This window comes from Orycteropus afer, unplaced genomic scaffold (genome assembly GCF_000298275.1).
Source record: "Orycteropus afer afer isolate SDZICR_OR568_19922 unplaced genomic scaffold, OryAfe1.0 scaffold00274, whole genome shotgun sequence".
In the NCBI taxonomy this organism is placed as follows: Eukaryota; Metazoa; Chordata; class Mammalia; order Tubulidentata; family Orycteropodidae; genus Orycteropus; species Orycteropus afer.
Genome location: NW_006921861.1, coordinates 2,710,775 through 2,726,233, shown reverse-complemented (window position 1 = coordinate 2,726,233; position 15,459 = coordinate 2,710,775). Strand labels below are relative to the sequence as shown.

At 45.0% G+C, this 15,459-nt stretch overlaps 2 protein-coding genes across 2 annotated transcripts in view; one reads left to right on the top strand and one right to left on the bottom strand.

Annotated features, from left to right (window-relative positions):
- ARHGEF4 (Rho guanine nucleotide exchange factor 4) overlaps nucleotides 1-4,209 on the top strand; it is a 302,751-nt gene extending 298,542 nt beyond the window's left edge. The window contains exons 7-10 of the mRNA XM_042782264.1: nucleotides 1,525-1,656; nucleotides 2,430-2,652; nucleotides 3,544-3,621; nucleotides 4,058-4,209. Coding sequence (XP_042638198.1) covers nucleotides 1,525-1,656; nucleotides 2,430-2,652; nucleotides 3,544-3,621; nucleotides 4,058-4,209 — 585 coding nt within the window. The remainder of the gene's footprint in view (nucleotides 1-1,524; nucleotides 1,657-2,429; nucleotides 2,653-3,543; nucleotides 3,622-4,057) is intronic.
- Nucleotides 4,210-11,238: 7,029 nt separating this feature from the next.
- Nucleotides 11,239-15,459, bottom strand: part of FAM168B (family with sequence similarity 168 member B) — a 57,225-nt gene continuing 53,004 nt past the window's right edge. Inside the window, exons 3-5 of the mRNA XM_007950511.2 lie at nucleotides 13,014-13,156; nucleotides 12,712-12,889; nucleotides 11,239-11,351 (exon numbers count right to left, since the gene is read on the bottom strand). Coding sequence (XP_007948702.1) covers nucleotides 11,239-11,351; nucleotides 12,712-12,889; nucleotides 13,014-13,156 — 434 coding nt within the window. The remainder of the gene's footprint in view (nucleotides 11,352-12,711; nucleotides 12,890-13,013; nucleotides 13,157-15,459) is intronic.

The following is a 15,459-nucleotide window of genomic DNA, read 5'->3' as shown; positions in this document are numbered from 1 at the left end:
AAGCTAGTGGAGGACACCAGGAGAGGAGCTCAGGCCCCAAAAGGACCATCACAGTCAGAGCTACCTGGTTCTAGTTTGCAGGAAACAATCTTGCTTCTGAAGCAACACATAGCAAAACCAATTTGCTCTGTAAACTGACCCAAATCACAGTAACAAGAAAAAAGAAAGGAAAAAAGCAACACCTCAGCCTGAACTAGGGTGACTTTCCCACCAACCAGGCCCTCAGTGTTCCAGAGGCTATTGGGAACCCTCCACCTCTTTACCTGGCCACTCCCCATCATCCCCCTCCCCCACTTATCTGCTTCTTCCCTGAGACCTTGCTCTCTGTGCCACACTGCCCACAGGGTACTGCCACACCAGTCTCATCCTTATAGGCCCCTGCACAAATCAACCAAGAAGACACATCAGAATCAGCCTTAGAACTTTGTAAAAATATAGATGCTTGTGCCCAACCTTAAATATAATGAATTAGTATCCTTGGCATGGGGGGTGCTGAACAATGTTTACTTTTTCTTTTACCTTTCCCTAGTGATTGATTCTGAGGCCCACCCCTGGTTAAGTGTACCTACAAAATACCAACTTAAAGGCTGTCTGCAGCTTCTGTTTGTTGGTATCTTCACTGAGGAACCTGAAGGAGGGCAGGCTTGGTCGGGAAGTCTGAAGTCCCAGTAAGAGAACTTTAGGTTTTAAATGCATTTCACTGGGAAGAAAACTTCCTTTGAAGCCGTAAATACCAGACTCAGAGTGACTTCCAGCCAGGCTTAATTATTCTGTAGAGCAACACTATCCAACAGGAATACAATGTGAGCCACACGTAATTTTATACTTTCTAGCACAACCATCTTGGGAGCTCTGGTGGCGTAATGCCTAAGGCATTTGACTGCTAATCAGAAGGCTGGTGGTTCAAACCCACCAGCCACTCCTCAGAAGGAAGACTAGGCAATCTCTTTCCATAGAGATACCACCTCAGAAACCCAAGGAGGGGTCACTGTGAGTCGGACTGACTCAACAGCAATGAGTTTGGTATTTGGTTTTGATCACCCATCTTAATAAAAGAAAAAAGGACAACAGGTAAAACAAATTTTAATAATTTTTAGCTCTATATCCTGAATATTATCATCTCCACATGTAATCAATATAAAATATATTTAATGAAATATTTTACATTCTTTATTTCATACAAAGTCCTCAAAAATAGTATGATTTTTACACCTACATCATATCTCAAGTGGCCATACTTCAAGTGCTCAATAGCCACGTGGGACTCCAGGCTGCCTGTTTTACAAAGATAACCAACTCATAGGGCAAACATGGCCTTTCTCTTGCCACCTTTGCTACACCCTCAATACTTCCCTGCAGGCCCAGCTACCCCTTCCACCATGGCCTGTCCTAGCTGCTATAGTCCTTGGCCCTATAGGTGCCACAGCCCCCTACCCCCAGGACAGAGGCAAAGATCAGTGAGTGTGCTTCCTCTGGGGCCCAGTTAGGTGGGCTCAGTTCATGCCTCTCCTTGGGCTTCCCCAGGGGGAAGACCTCTTGGTCAGGAGTTCGGAACTCATCTACTCGGGAGAGCTGACATGCATTATGCATCCTCAGGCCAAGAGCCATCAGAGAATGTTTTTCCTCTTTGACCACCAGCTCATCTACTCTAAGAAGGTATCAGAGTCACTGAACCCTGGACACAGGGTGACCTTGCATAAAGCAGGAAGACGGCTGGGGGTAATTCCTGTCCCCAAATTCTGCCCAACCTTCCCAGGAGGGGCCTATAGGGATAGGAGGGTGGCTTTGCAGGGTGGGCCTGTACCAAGGACTGACAAGATGGACTGACCAGGCCCTGTGCTGTTGAACACCATAGCTCTGCCTTCTTGAGCCTAGCTTCTTCTCAAGCCACTGCCTCTTCTCCCCCTGAAAGGCATGCTACCCCTCCCTAGCGATGTAAACTTCTTGAAGCCTTCTGAAGCCACCTTCAGGGACTAAGGAGCCCCCACCTGTGGCTGCTAGCTTTTACTCCTCTCATTGAAGCCTGACTGAGATCTCTTTGCCTGGCCACCCGCCCCCCCCCCTATAGGGCATACAGCCCAGCCTGCACTGTTTCCATGGCGCCTCCCCCAGCCTCTGCCTGTTTATTCTTGAAGATGGGAACTAACTTCCAGGCCAGGCATAGCAGAAGCATCAGAAACGGTTTCCTGAATGACAGACTCCTCCCAGGGCAGGGGCTGGACCAGGTGCATTCATGAATTCAGAAAATAGTCGGGGACCCACTTGGGATAGAGGTGGGCAAACAGCGAGTAAGCTGTCCTGTGTTGGGAACCCCCAGGACCCTTCTTATAAAGAAGAGCTTATTTTACACATGGCCCTGGGAGGGGTTTGGAAAGGCCAGGAGGGTCCCAACCAGCAGGCTGGGCACCACCTGACAGGATCTCTGGCAGGACCTACTCCGCCGTGATGTGGACATGGACTGCCTGGAGGTCGTGGATGTGGAAGATGGGAAGGACAGAGACCTCCATATGAATATTAAGAATGCCTTCAGGCTGTGCTGTAGCACCACAGGAGAGAACCACCTGCTATGTACCAGGAAGCCTGAGCAGAAGCAGTGCTGGCTCAAGGCCTTGCTCAGTGAGAGGGAGCAAGTACGGATCGACAAGGAGACAGGTGTGTGAGCCTGTTCAGCCTTGCCCTCCTAATCTAACATGAGGCAGTCAGGACCACCTTGAAACCGTGAGATAGCCCCTGTCTATAGTACAAGGGCCCTTCTTAACCCCAGGAGTGCACTGGCACTGCCTTCGTGACCCTGCTCGAAGGAAGCCCTTAGTCTCAGCATCCAGCCCCAGGGCCATGCCATTTACCCGGTTGTGTTTGGGGTAGGGAGTTGCTTCTATAGGATTTAAGCTTCTCTGCTCAATTGTTAGGACCTGGGGGAGCCTCCTTCCAAAACAAGCTCTGAGAGAACACTGATGTGGGACTTGGGCACTGCCCTCCAAAACCCTCCCTCAGCCATCAAATGAACAGAGCATCTTTCCCCCATTTGCTCATGGACTTTGCAAAGCACAGCAGTGCTAGGCCATCTCTGGCTCTCAGAAAGGACTGGACATGAACAAGGGGTAAGGGAGGGGACATCAGGGATCTGGTGAGGGCAGAGGTGAGATGCTTTGTTGGGGCCCTTTGTGCACCTTCATGCCTCTCCTCTGCCTCAATGTGGCACCAAAGCAGACAGACTGAGGATAGCAGCAGTCCCCTGCTTGAGTCTTGGGCCCTGTGGGAGGTCCAAGAACCAACAGAGGACTGTCCTTCGGGCTCCAGGAAATGGGAGATGGGCTTTTGACAGGAATGCAGAATATAAAGCACAGGACACATGGCCAGATTAGGTCCCAGCTACCTCCCCTCCCTGGCAGGGCCAAGTGCCTGGGTGGCCATGCCACAGGCTTGTGCAGCCCAGGTGGGAGAGCAGCAGCTCATGGCAAAGATTAAGGGGGGGTGGTGAGGAACAGGTAGAAGGGCTGCCTCATCCTTGACCTGAAAGCCCACATGGTGCTTCTATGTCAGGCTTCTCCATCACCGAGCTACAGCGGAAGCAGGCCATGCTGAATGCCAGCAAGCAACAAACTGCCGAGAAACTTAAAGGTACCCCCTGCTCTCATCTTCTAGGCTGCTCACACCCACCCTGACTTGAGCCATGACCAGTATGTGAGGTGTTTCCCTGAAAAGTTGGTAATAAGGGGCTGCCAGTGGTAAAGACTTGCATGGCTCCCTGGGAAGGAACAAATGCCCCCATCTCCTCAGACAGGTGGAGACCCTGAAATGTTAAGTGGGCATACCATGAGGAATCCAGAGGCCACATCTTCCCATATCCTCTAAAGGCCATGGAAGCTCATTAGTGGCCCAGGTGGTCTCTGGATGTAGTCAGCCCCAAACCATGCTGGAAGCAAGGGTGGCTAAACTGTCACCTGTGGGAAATGTAAGGCAGAACTGTGGAATGGGCCCTGGTCCACCTCCCCACAAACTGCAGGCTGTCACTTTGCCCTGTGCCACTGTGACCTGCTGTCTTTTTCCTGCCCAGCCACCAGGCAGCCCTACTACTCAACACACCAGAAGCACCCAGCACGGCCTGCTAGCCTACCCCAGCAGCAAGTCTTGGTGCTGGCAGAGCCCAAGCGGAAGCCTTCTACCTTCTGGCACAGCATCAGCCGACTGGCACCATTCCGAAAGTGACCCTCACAAACTGAAAACCCCCACCTCTGGCCTAACAGCACTTTGGACCTGTCCCAGTAGAGGGCCAAAACACACTCAGCTACCCCTGAGCCCTTTCACATCCAGCCCTCCTTTGCCTATTTATTTTGCACACTAGGAGTAGGGTCAAGGCAAGGAGATGCCCGGAGTCGCTAGCAGTGAGCCAAGTTCTGTTTCCCTGTGCAATTTCTTCCCACACTCCTGGTACACTGGAGACCATGCTACGATAGCAGACAGTACCCCAAATACACAGCCCCCTCCCACAGGTCTCCTGCTTGGCTCTACTGCACCCTTCTACCAGCTCAAGGTTAGAGCTGCCCTCTGCTTTGGACCTGGAAGCTCTGCCTCAGAACCACCCACTTTTCCTCTTACAGCCCTGGGCGAACATGATCTGGCCACTTTGGATCTTCTTCTTTGGAAATCTAATTATCCTTCATCCTCCTCCTTACTGTGGGGAGGGCAGACAGACTCTGCAGCCTTCAGTTTTTGCAAAGCCCTCCACTTTCCTTGCAGGTCCTGGCCCTAGCCAGTGGTGTCAAGCACTACCTCTGAGGGCGGAAAACAGATACTCTGTGCTTAGATGCCTGGCCCAGGGCCCACCCACTTCCCCCCAGCCCCTCTCTGGACATTCCCTGCTGTTGGATGGCCTCTTCATTTGTGATATTTATAGTGGGAAGAAAACAAAACGGTAGTCAGCTGCGTACTTCTGTTAGGGTTTATAGCCAGTCCAACTGTAGTTGTGGGTTGACTCCAGAACCTGGTGCCTGTTTTTCTTTTTTGGATTTCACTGTTTTGTTTTTCTAACAATGGAAAAAGAGAGTTGTTAGTGACACAGAAAGATTGCCTTACCCCCGTAAGCATCAGAAGCCATAAGGAATGAATTCTGCATCTCAGCATCTAGGACCTGCCAACCCCAGGCAGAAATGTGGGAGCAGAGGGAGCACTGCCAAGGAGCAAGGAGTATGTTGGTACAGAAGACTCACCTGCAAGAATTCAGCAGCATGTACAGTCACTGTTGCCTACTAAATATGCTCCAAGCCAGAACTACATTTAATTTCATAAACAATCTTGTGAAAAGTAACCTAGATGCCAGTCACTGTCAACATGACCTACCCTTTCTGCCCCTATTATCCCATTTCTACCCCAATACTTTCTTTGCAGATAATGAGCCCCAGGGCCTTTTTTGGGGGGGAGGGAGGCATGGCATGTAAGGTCTCAAGCTCGTTGTACAACTCAGCTGTCAGACCCTGGATGAGGCTAAGGTGGCTGGGCAGGCTCTAGAAGGCCATTTGGAGTTGGGGAGGACAGGGGCAATGAAGGGTGAAGTTAGATCAGGATGAGTCTATGTTCCCAGAGCCTGTTTAGATGTACGATGAAAACTAGGTCAGTCCCCTTCCACAGAGGGCCCACTGACTCAGGGAGGGCTGCTCCCCAGAGACTACAGTTTGCTAAAATTGGGAAATAAGAGTCTGGGGGATAAGTGATACTTAATCTTTTGGAGGCAACTTCATCTGATAAATGGGAAGAGAATATGACTTCCCAGAAGTATCTAGGCCATATTACCTAGGAGGAAGAGGAGCCCAAAGCAGTTTCCCTTACTTTCTCTCCCTGGGAAATAATCCTCTACAACCAAAGGCCTCTACCACACCCTTATTCACTGCCAGGGTCACTTAGGGGCTGAAGATCACAATGGCCTTCTTCCTGAAACCCCACACATTCTCCTACCTTGAGACCAGAAGGTATATACACCACCTTCCAGACAGGCCAAGCTACTTCTAAACAAAATCTCTATGGAAAAATCATGAAAATCAGAATATGCAACACAAGTTAATCTTTATTGAAAATTGCAGTTTTAATACATAACAATTCTTGTTACAATAAACGTGCTTTTAATAATTTTAAATCTGAGCTCATCTACTCATCAGATTGCATAAAAAATTAAAATAGGAAGAATTTACACATAATTGAACTGGCTCAGGATGGATTTATCCATTCCTTTGTATTGACACAGTAAGTTCAATGCAGAGGTGAGGGATGCCTTTAACACCGGAAGACAATGCTGACTTAAGCTTAAAAAAGTACCAATAGTATGGTCTAGAAAACAGTATTTAAGTCATTATCTTAAAAAAAAAAAAAAGGAACCGTTTCCTATTTAATCACAACCCATAAGGCTCCTTCGGGCCTCTCTGCCAAGTGGTTGTCATAGTAATGCTGCTGGTAGTGCAGGGCAACTGCTCTCCAATCTGGTCCCAAGCATTCTACTGACCACTAGTCTGCACAAGGACCCACAGGAGGTGCTGAGGGGGCCAACACCCTCACAAAAGGACTTCCATCTAAGCTCCAAGAAGCCAAGACCAACACCTGTCATCTACAGTGCCCAATGCCATGTAGGCAGGCAGCTGGGAGCACATGCTGTCTCCTGAAGCTCCTCTTGGGCCCCCTAGACAGAGATATACAGAAGGCCTTCTTTTGCTTCTCCCTCTGTCTTCCTGTGCCAAGGTGGACAGGGAATCCTAACTAACCTTTAATTCTGTAGATCAAAAAAAAGTAAGGTAACCCCACTGGTTTTCTGTTCCTCAAATGAAGTAGAGGTGGGAAAAAGGGACAAACACTCCAAAATGGGTATAGCTAAGATTAACGTCACAGTTTTCTACCCAAAATGATCACACTCTACCCTCAAGAGTTATCTGCAGTATTTTCAAGAGTCTACTGCACCTTCAGAAAGCTTAGGCTAAAAAATACACAATTTGGGGGTGGGGGGGAGGTATGACACACAACCACATACAAAAAAAATCTGAGATGTGCTGGACAAGAAAGCTAATAAGCACTCTGCCCCTCCCTTTAGCCTCACTTCATTCTTTAGAAACCACCTCCGACCCTAACCCACCCCCAGAGAAAGCACCAGAGAGAAGAACCAGAAAACTGCTCTCATCTCATGCCCCTAGAAGCTGGTGATGTTGAACTCCCTGGAACCTATCCTTGCACCCACTAGTTATCAGACAAGGTATCCTATCTTGTCTAGATCATACCCAGGTTGGCAATGATGAAGTATCCAACCACCAGCTGCCAGAGGAGGAGAAGTTTGCTCAAATGGTCAGGGTTAATACTGTTTGCAAATGTTTAAAATGGACAGATAAAGAAGTCTGAATTTCTCAATTAAAGTAGATCTTAGTATTTACACAGCTGGTGTATGCCACCTTCACGCCAGCACCTTCAGAGAAACCAAGTGTGGACAATACTACCAGACACTTGTACATTTCCAATTATCTTTAAGAATGTATTTTCTCTCACTACTTAAGTGTTCCCAAAATCACCCCCTTAGACCTCACTCATCACAGTCAAATGACGCTGCCAGATGGAGCAAGGCACTGTGTGCCCAGCTTGAGGAAGGCAGGAAGCTGACTAGTGCCAACCCAAGTGGCAGGCTCTCTCATCGCCTGTAAATGCTATATTTGCATAGCACTCAATAAACGGTGTCACGGAATAGCAAATGGTAGCCCTAATGACCCTACCAACCACAAGAGACACAAAAGGTTCTGGAAGTATCTTCACACTGACGAACCTACCTTGGCCAATGCTGGGCTCCTTTGTTAGCAAGTTTGACTGCTAAACATACAGCAACCCAGCCCAGATCCAAACAAGATTTCCAGTAACACAGAAAGCAACATCTATACATCTGATGTAAAGACCTTGCAGACCTTGGGTTAAAAGTTTTACAACAATTTTTTAAAAACATCTATGATGTCATCCATGCATACAGAAATGAGGCCCTTTGCTTGCCTGTTTCAACTTCTAAAGAGCCACAAATCAGCTGAAGGACTATTAAATCAGAAATGTCACATACAAAAATCCAAAATTTCTCAGAATGTTCCAAGAATGTTCCACTACTGTGCTTGGGATCCCAAATTTTACAACTTTATAACTTTGACTCAAGTTGTATTCCTTGATTAATTATATTGGAGATAAACACTGTTGAAATTACAAACAATCTCTGATAGTTTTGTTACTATTCATATGTCTAGATCCTTACCTGACAGACAAGCTCTACTTTTTATCATCATTAAGGTACTTATTGATAGCTGATACCCTGATAGTTTCATAATTGAAAAGAGTTCCTCATGGATGTATTCCACATGCCATTTTTTCCATTTTCAAAAAGTATTTGAAAACCAGCTAACTCCCCAAATGAATTTCATAAAAGGGAAAAAAGTTGAAAAATTAATGGAAAAAGAAGTGCTCAGGAAGCTAATATAAATGAAGAAAAAAATGCAACCTGCTCATCTTTCTCTTGAAAACACTGTTTAATTCAGCACTTGTGAAAACACTCACCCCATGTGTGCCAATAGCCAAGCAAGTCGAAGAGACATCCTAATAAGTTCTTACTATCCCCTCCTGAATTCAAATGACTCCACTACTTATAGGGAGTCATGTGTGTTGTATGGTTTTCCATTTTCTGTTGTTTGAGCCTTTTGTTTAAATGCATACTAAAATTTCAACTATTTTCTCCTAATCTATTATAACTAAACTGGAAAAACTGACTTTTCTATCAATCAGTCAGATCAGCCCCTGGAACCCTTACAGCCTTTTATTGTAAACCCATTGACTACACAAATGGAATTATCAATACAGACTTGAAAAACAAGAACAGAGTCAAACTGTACCTGGGGTAAATGTCTGCTACACACACGCATGTGTACACACACACGCTAAGGTGGTTTAAGTGCTCATAAAGCAATCAGTAAACAGCCTATGTTAACAGACATTAGGAATAAACAATTTTGTTTACAATGATCCATGCAAAATATTCCTAAACTACTTACTATTTAAAATTTAAAAAAAAAATAAAAATAAAATAAAAAGAAGTTACCAACGGCTCAGTGGTGTCAACCAGGGCTTACCTCTAGTGAGGTAACCCCCCAACCAGCATTAAAGCCCCTGACCTAGCTGCCAGAGACATGAGAGCAGAATCCCCTCCCCCAAATACAGCACTCAAAATAAGATCCCAGCCCCATAATAGCCCAATAGCCCACCAAAAGGGATCACAATTTCCATCACCACCAATTACACCTGATAACAAAGAAAATCACTCCAATCATTTTAAGTGGAGCATATTTTGGGAGGAAGGGGGACCCCTCCGATTTCTTATGTGCAATATTCTGATTCTAAGATGAAAATTCTTTCCTAAGAATTGTGGCTGGCATAAATGGACTCTGATCCTGTCTGGCCCTTCCTGCAGTCCAACCTTATTTCATGATAAATGCTTTCAGCTGCAAAAAGAGATAGCAGAAAAAGCTCACAAACCATAGATACCACTTCTTCAACCTCACATTACCATCCAAGTCTCAGAGGACACATCACCAAGGGGAAAAACCCCAAGAAGAACTACATGTTTCTACATTTTCAGACACATCCACAGCCCTGACAGAAAGTATGCATATACCATTGTACAAGAAACATGAGGAATTTTAAATAAAATTTTGTTTCCTTTCAATAATTCTTAAATATACAACTTTGTCCATAACACATAATCTTTGCTGTTCTTTTGGGGGGGAGGGGACAGCAACACCTACATGTTCTTCAGACTCAACATTTCTCAGGGAGACAAAAAAAAAGGAGGGGAATGATTTTCTAAGCTCAGTAAAGCAAAGGTCAATGCCTCCTCCAAGTGTGACTGTTTCTCTTTCATACATGTCCCTTGCCAGGAAAATAATTTAATTCTACACAGGACGCTTCCACTACAGATAGAGAAAACATCTGTAATTTGTAATGAAAAATTAGATAACAAAGAAAACTGCTTTGCTGATACACAAATCATCTCCCTGCCCCTAAATGTACTGGCCACACAACTCTATTTGGTGATGATCTTCAAGAATGTCCAGATCACATTGACCTCAACAAGCCTATATGGAAAGGGAGCCAATAAACCTGATGTGCAACCCAGGCAGCTGCAGCCTTCCCAACTTTCCCGATCCTGTTACTTATTCCCCCTAGTACAGTCAATGTGAAAGAAAAAGAAAATTAAAGTCCATGTTCCTAAGTGGCAACCCACATCAACCCCACAGGGTTGAAGAATCATCTAGGGTATTTTAGATGCTCTATGGAAAATTCACTTTTACACTTATAACTTTAAGACTTTGCATACATTACAACAGTGCATTAGTGATACAAGTTGTAAAATACTTTTCCATTCCTTTGGATTTTGCATATGATGGTTTTGCATCAGTCACTGCAGGTAGATTGAGCAAGCTTTTGTTTTTTTTTTAAAACATGCATTCAACTAGATATGGTTCAGAATAGAATAATACTCCCCTTTTTATCATTATAGTTAGCTAAAAAAACTTGCCACGCAGTCCACAAAACAGGATTTGCTTTAAAACCAACCCACGGAGTTAGTTGAAGACTACCAGTGCTGGGACCCGCTAGGCCAGAATGTTGTAGTGTTTAGCTAAGTGTCGAGAGCATCAAGAAGAGAGTCCTGGTTGGAGGCACAAGGCCTGCAGCACCAGCTGTGAAACCTCAATGATGTGACTGCACAGCTCCATCCTCAAACCTGGGGGCAGAGAAAGAAATGCAGTCAAATAGAGTTCTTTGGCACCACTGCTCAGAAGAGGAAGTTTTAAATGAAAGATGATGAAATCCACTAAGACCACAAAGGGCAGAATCCTCCCAGAGAGCCACTGAGGTTGGAAAAGACCACTGTACATGCATTCCTATCTGCTTCACAGGTTACAACAGGAGTCAGAGGGCTGTAGGAGGGTGTGCAAAGAAAAAGAAAAGAGGTAAGGTCAAAGTGGTTATTGTATACAGTAATTACATAATGGTTTCTTTTATTTCTTGAGTCCCAAAAGAAAAAAATATAAAAACTGCACTGTCCTTGGATCAACAGTTAGATAAGATTTTTCTACCTGGCATGTTAAATATGTGGTATGCTTAGGATTCTCCCCTGAAAAAAAGCACATTTAGTAAAGTGCCAACCCGAGCATTTGTCAGTCACTTACATCTGCAGGGTAATCACCACTGAGGGGGCACATAGCTGTACGTGGGTGTTCCTGGGGCCCGGTACGTTGGCACAGTGACCGGGTGGGGGGTGACAGGAGTTGGGGAGTGAGCAGTCAGCAGGGTACCTAGAAGAAAGAACAGCGTATCTCACTGGTTGGCAAGAGTGTCCACACAGGAAGCTAGATGGAGCCACTGCAGGGAAGACCAGCTTTACCATTACCATGCCATGTCACCATGAGAAACAAGGATTCCAAACCATATGAGCTGCTGAGAAATACATGAATCCATTTAAGGCCAATCACTGCTTCAAACTTAGACAAGCACAGCTGGCAGCTCCCATGCACCCAATCTACCTGCATGCCCACACCAACCAATCCAGGGCCTGCTGTCCCCACCCTCTGTGTGTCTCAAACACACAGTTTCTGTCTATGCCAGTCTCCTTTGCCTTGAGAGTTCAATATAGGAAAACTAAATAAAATTGAGACTCAGGGCAGAAACACAAATAGTATTCTGAAATGCTTTTCTCCCTGGCACAATTTCCTTATACTGAAATAATGCCTAATAAAACAAAGAACAGTACTTAAAAAGAAAAAAAAAATATGTCATGGGCAACTAAGTACATCCTGTGTGGACATGAGCTCCCTAACACAGACAACTAGGGCTGAGCTTTAACCCAACTCAGGTAACCAAAGGAAGTGACATTTACCAAAAGACCAGAAATCAGATAAACCCCTGGGGAGCTCCATGGAGATGGGACCATTCTAGCCAGAAGTCTCATTTCACCATGACTTATTTTCCTAACCTATGTTGTTGCAGTTATCTGCTGTTGAGTCGGACTCAACTCATAGTGTGACCCCTCCTTGGGTTTCCGAGGTGGTATCACTATGGAAGTACGTTGCCCAACACTCCTTCCAAGGAGTGGCTGGTGGGTTTGAACCACCAGCCTTCTGGTCAACGGTCAAGTGCCTTAGGCACTACACTACCAGAGCTCCTTTTCCTAACCTATGGGCCTTGGGAAGTAAACCCAATGAATGACAAAGTAATCCTACAAGCAGCAGTTATTTCTATTAACATACGCCGAATTTTCCTAGGATCCTAACAATCTTCCAATTAACACAACTGGCCTGCAAAGATAGCCCACACTAATGTCAGCATTCAAGAGGGCAGCTCCACCTGGAACACTGTGTTCACTTCTGTTCAAACTTTATTTGCTGGGCACTGGGTCACTCTTTTCCCTGCTGCTAGATGCAGCAGCTCACCAATAAAGTGGCACAATCAAATCCAGAAAGTGCTAGTCCATACTCCAGAAAAGAAAAGGAGATAAGAAAAAGATAATTTGCTGTTCCTTCACTGAAGAATTTTATGTCCTTCTACACAACCATAGCCATAGAAAACCTGAGCCACAGGTCAGAAAGCATTAGCAAGTATTGCCTTCCTACCCCTCTCATATGCCTTTTGCAAAGTCAGTTAAGAACAAGGACTCACCTGCTGACATGGCCATAGTGGTCCCAGCCACCATGCCCATGGTCACTCCATTGCCTCTGGGAGGGGGGATGGGTGCAGGGTACACAGTTGCTGGCATGCCATTGGGCTGCACCACTGTAGTGTGATGGATGACATGAGGAGGTGCTGCATACAGGGGTTGTGTATAGTACGTGCCTTGCTGTGGGAGAAGAAGAGAGACAAGTGCAAGAGGGTCCCATTCCCTGTGGGTCACAGCCCAAATGGAAAAGACCCACAGCACACAGAGTGCTGAAGAAAGGTCCACAGCATACACCCAAGCCTACCTGTGCATATGGGCTCTGCTGGGGGTAGGCACTTCGCACAGGGTACACAGCGGTCTGGTAAGGGTTGGGGGAGGAGGAGTATGGTGGCACCGTTCCACTGGTGGGTGAACAGGAAACTTTGTAAGGTGTGCCAGGAGTATAACCTGAAATAAAGAAGCCGAATAGCCTTAGTTCAAATATGCATTCATTGCCAACCCATGCCAGGCTCAGGGAGAGGATTAAGTGTATAGGAAGGGATGAGGCTGTCCTCCAGGCTGGACCAGAATCAAGAGCTGACAATGCTATGGTCATGCCCCTCCCTCCACTAAGACTGTGACTTCATATCTTTTTGAGTATGTGTGTATGTCATGGGGGCTGTTTTGGGGAAAAGTTCCACAGAGTATGCTTAAATTCACATAGCAACAACAAAGAAATATGTGTCCTGTCTTGTTGGAACATAAATTAGTACAGACCTTCTAGGGTACAATTTGGCATTGAAAGTATATGTATCTTTTAATATCACAATTCCACTTCTAGAAATTTATCTTAAATAAACAAAGATAAATACATAGATTTAACTGTAAGCAAGTCCATTTCATGTTGTTTAGTACATTAAAAACAAAAGGAAAAACTTTGTGAAATACCACGGGGCTGGGTAAATACTCTATGGTTGAAAAGACATCTAGGTCAAGACAGGAGGTTAAACACACTCATTTGCTTTGACCTTACCCAAAACTACATGAAAATGGCAATAAAACATTGAAAAATAAAAAGACAAAGTCACAGAGAGCAAAAATGGGAGAGAAGACAGCATTCTGGAACCTAAATATTTCAGAACTAAAAAGGATAGGTCAGAACTGATTTAGCACACTCAAGAAAATTGCTACTCTGTCAGTAGTAGTAGTAGTATCATGGCACAATTTATACCACAGGCCCACCACCCAAAAAGCCTAGAAACCATCACCACTTGCTTCCAGACACTGATGGAGCTACATACTAGAAGAATGACTGAGACAGTCCACCTAGGGAGTAGTAAGACACATGGGTCCAAGTCCTGAGCCCACACAAGGCAAGTGCCCTTCTTGATCCTAATGGGTAAAAAAGAATCTCTGGACAGCTATATGAACAGCAGCTTTATTCAAAACCAAAAGGTGGACATGACCAAAATGCCCATTAGATAAACAAACTGTGGTATATCATTATAATAGCAATAAAAAGGACTGTATATCCAAAGGACCTGAAAGGAGAGATTCAAACAGACTCTTATATACCCATGTTCACTGCAGCACTATTCACAATAGCCAGAGTAGAAACAAAATAAATGCCTATCAACAGATAAATGGATAAAAAAAAATGTGGTACACATGTTGTTGTTGCTATGTGCCGTGGAGTTGGACCTGACTCACAGCGACCCCTCCTTGGGTTTCCAAGGCAGTATCACTACGGAAGTAGATTACCCAACCTTCCTTCTGAGAAGTGGCTGGTGGGTTTGAACCACCAGCCTTCTGGTTAGCAGTCAAGCGCCTTAGGCACTACGCTACCAGAGCTCTTGTGGTACATATATATACAATGGAATATTGCTCAGCCAGTAGGAAAAATGAAGTCCTGATACATGCTACGACATGGATGCAGCTGGAAGACATTTTGTTGAGTGAAATAAATCAATCACAAAAGAACATTGTACATGACCTTGCTTATATATAAAAAGACAATGTACAGAAAACAAAAAGCTTATTAGTGGTTACGAGGGGTGAAAGGAAGGAGAAAGGGAATAGGAAGGCTAACAGTGACGGAAATATCATGTTGATTAAGGGTAGCGATGCTTAGCCAATTATTATAATTGCTTTCATTAAGTTGTACATTATAAAAGGTTGAATTGGCCAAAGTTGTGTGATAGATATATTTATAATGACAATAACAACAAAAAAGAGTAGCTGCTAAGGCTGATCATGTACAAATAAAAATATCATGGGATTTGGTTTCTTGATTTGGAGATTTGGGGTTAATGATTTCATGGGACATCCCAGTTCATTGACCTAATAATGGCGTGTAGTGCCTCTGTTCTACCTTCTACTTCGATGCATAGTACCTGGGATCTTAAAAGCTTGCAAGCGGCTATCCAAGGCTCAACAATTGGTCTCTATTCGCCTGGAACAACAGAGGAAGAAGGAGTCAGGAATAGGAGGAAATATGAAATGTATACTTAATTGCCTCCATGAACAACTGCCTCTTTTACCATGAGACCAGAAGAATGAGATAGTGCCCAGTTAGCATTACTAAACAATTTGATCAAAGATTCCGTGGAAGAATCCTGATCACAAGGGAGAAAGTATAGAACAGAATTCTAAATTCTCAGATTCCAGACTTCTAAGGCACTTGACTGCTCACCAGAAGGCTGGCGGTTCAAACCCATCAGCCACTCCTCGGAAGGAAGGTTGGGCAATCCTACTTCCGTAGTGATACTGCC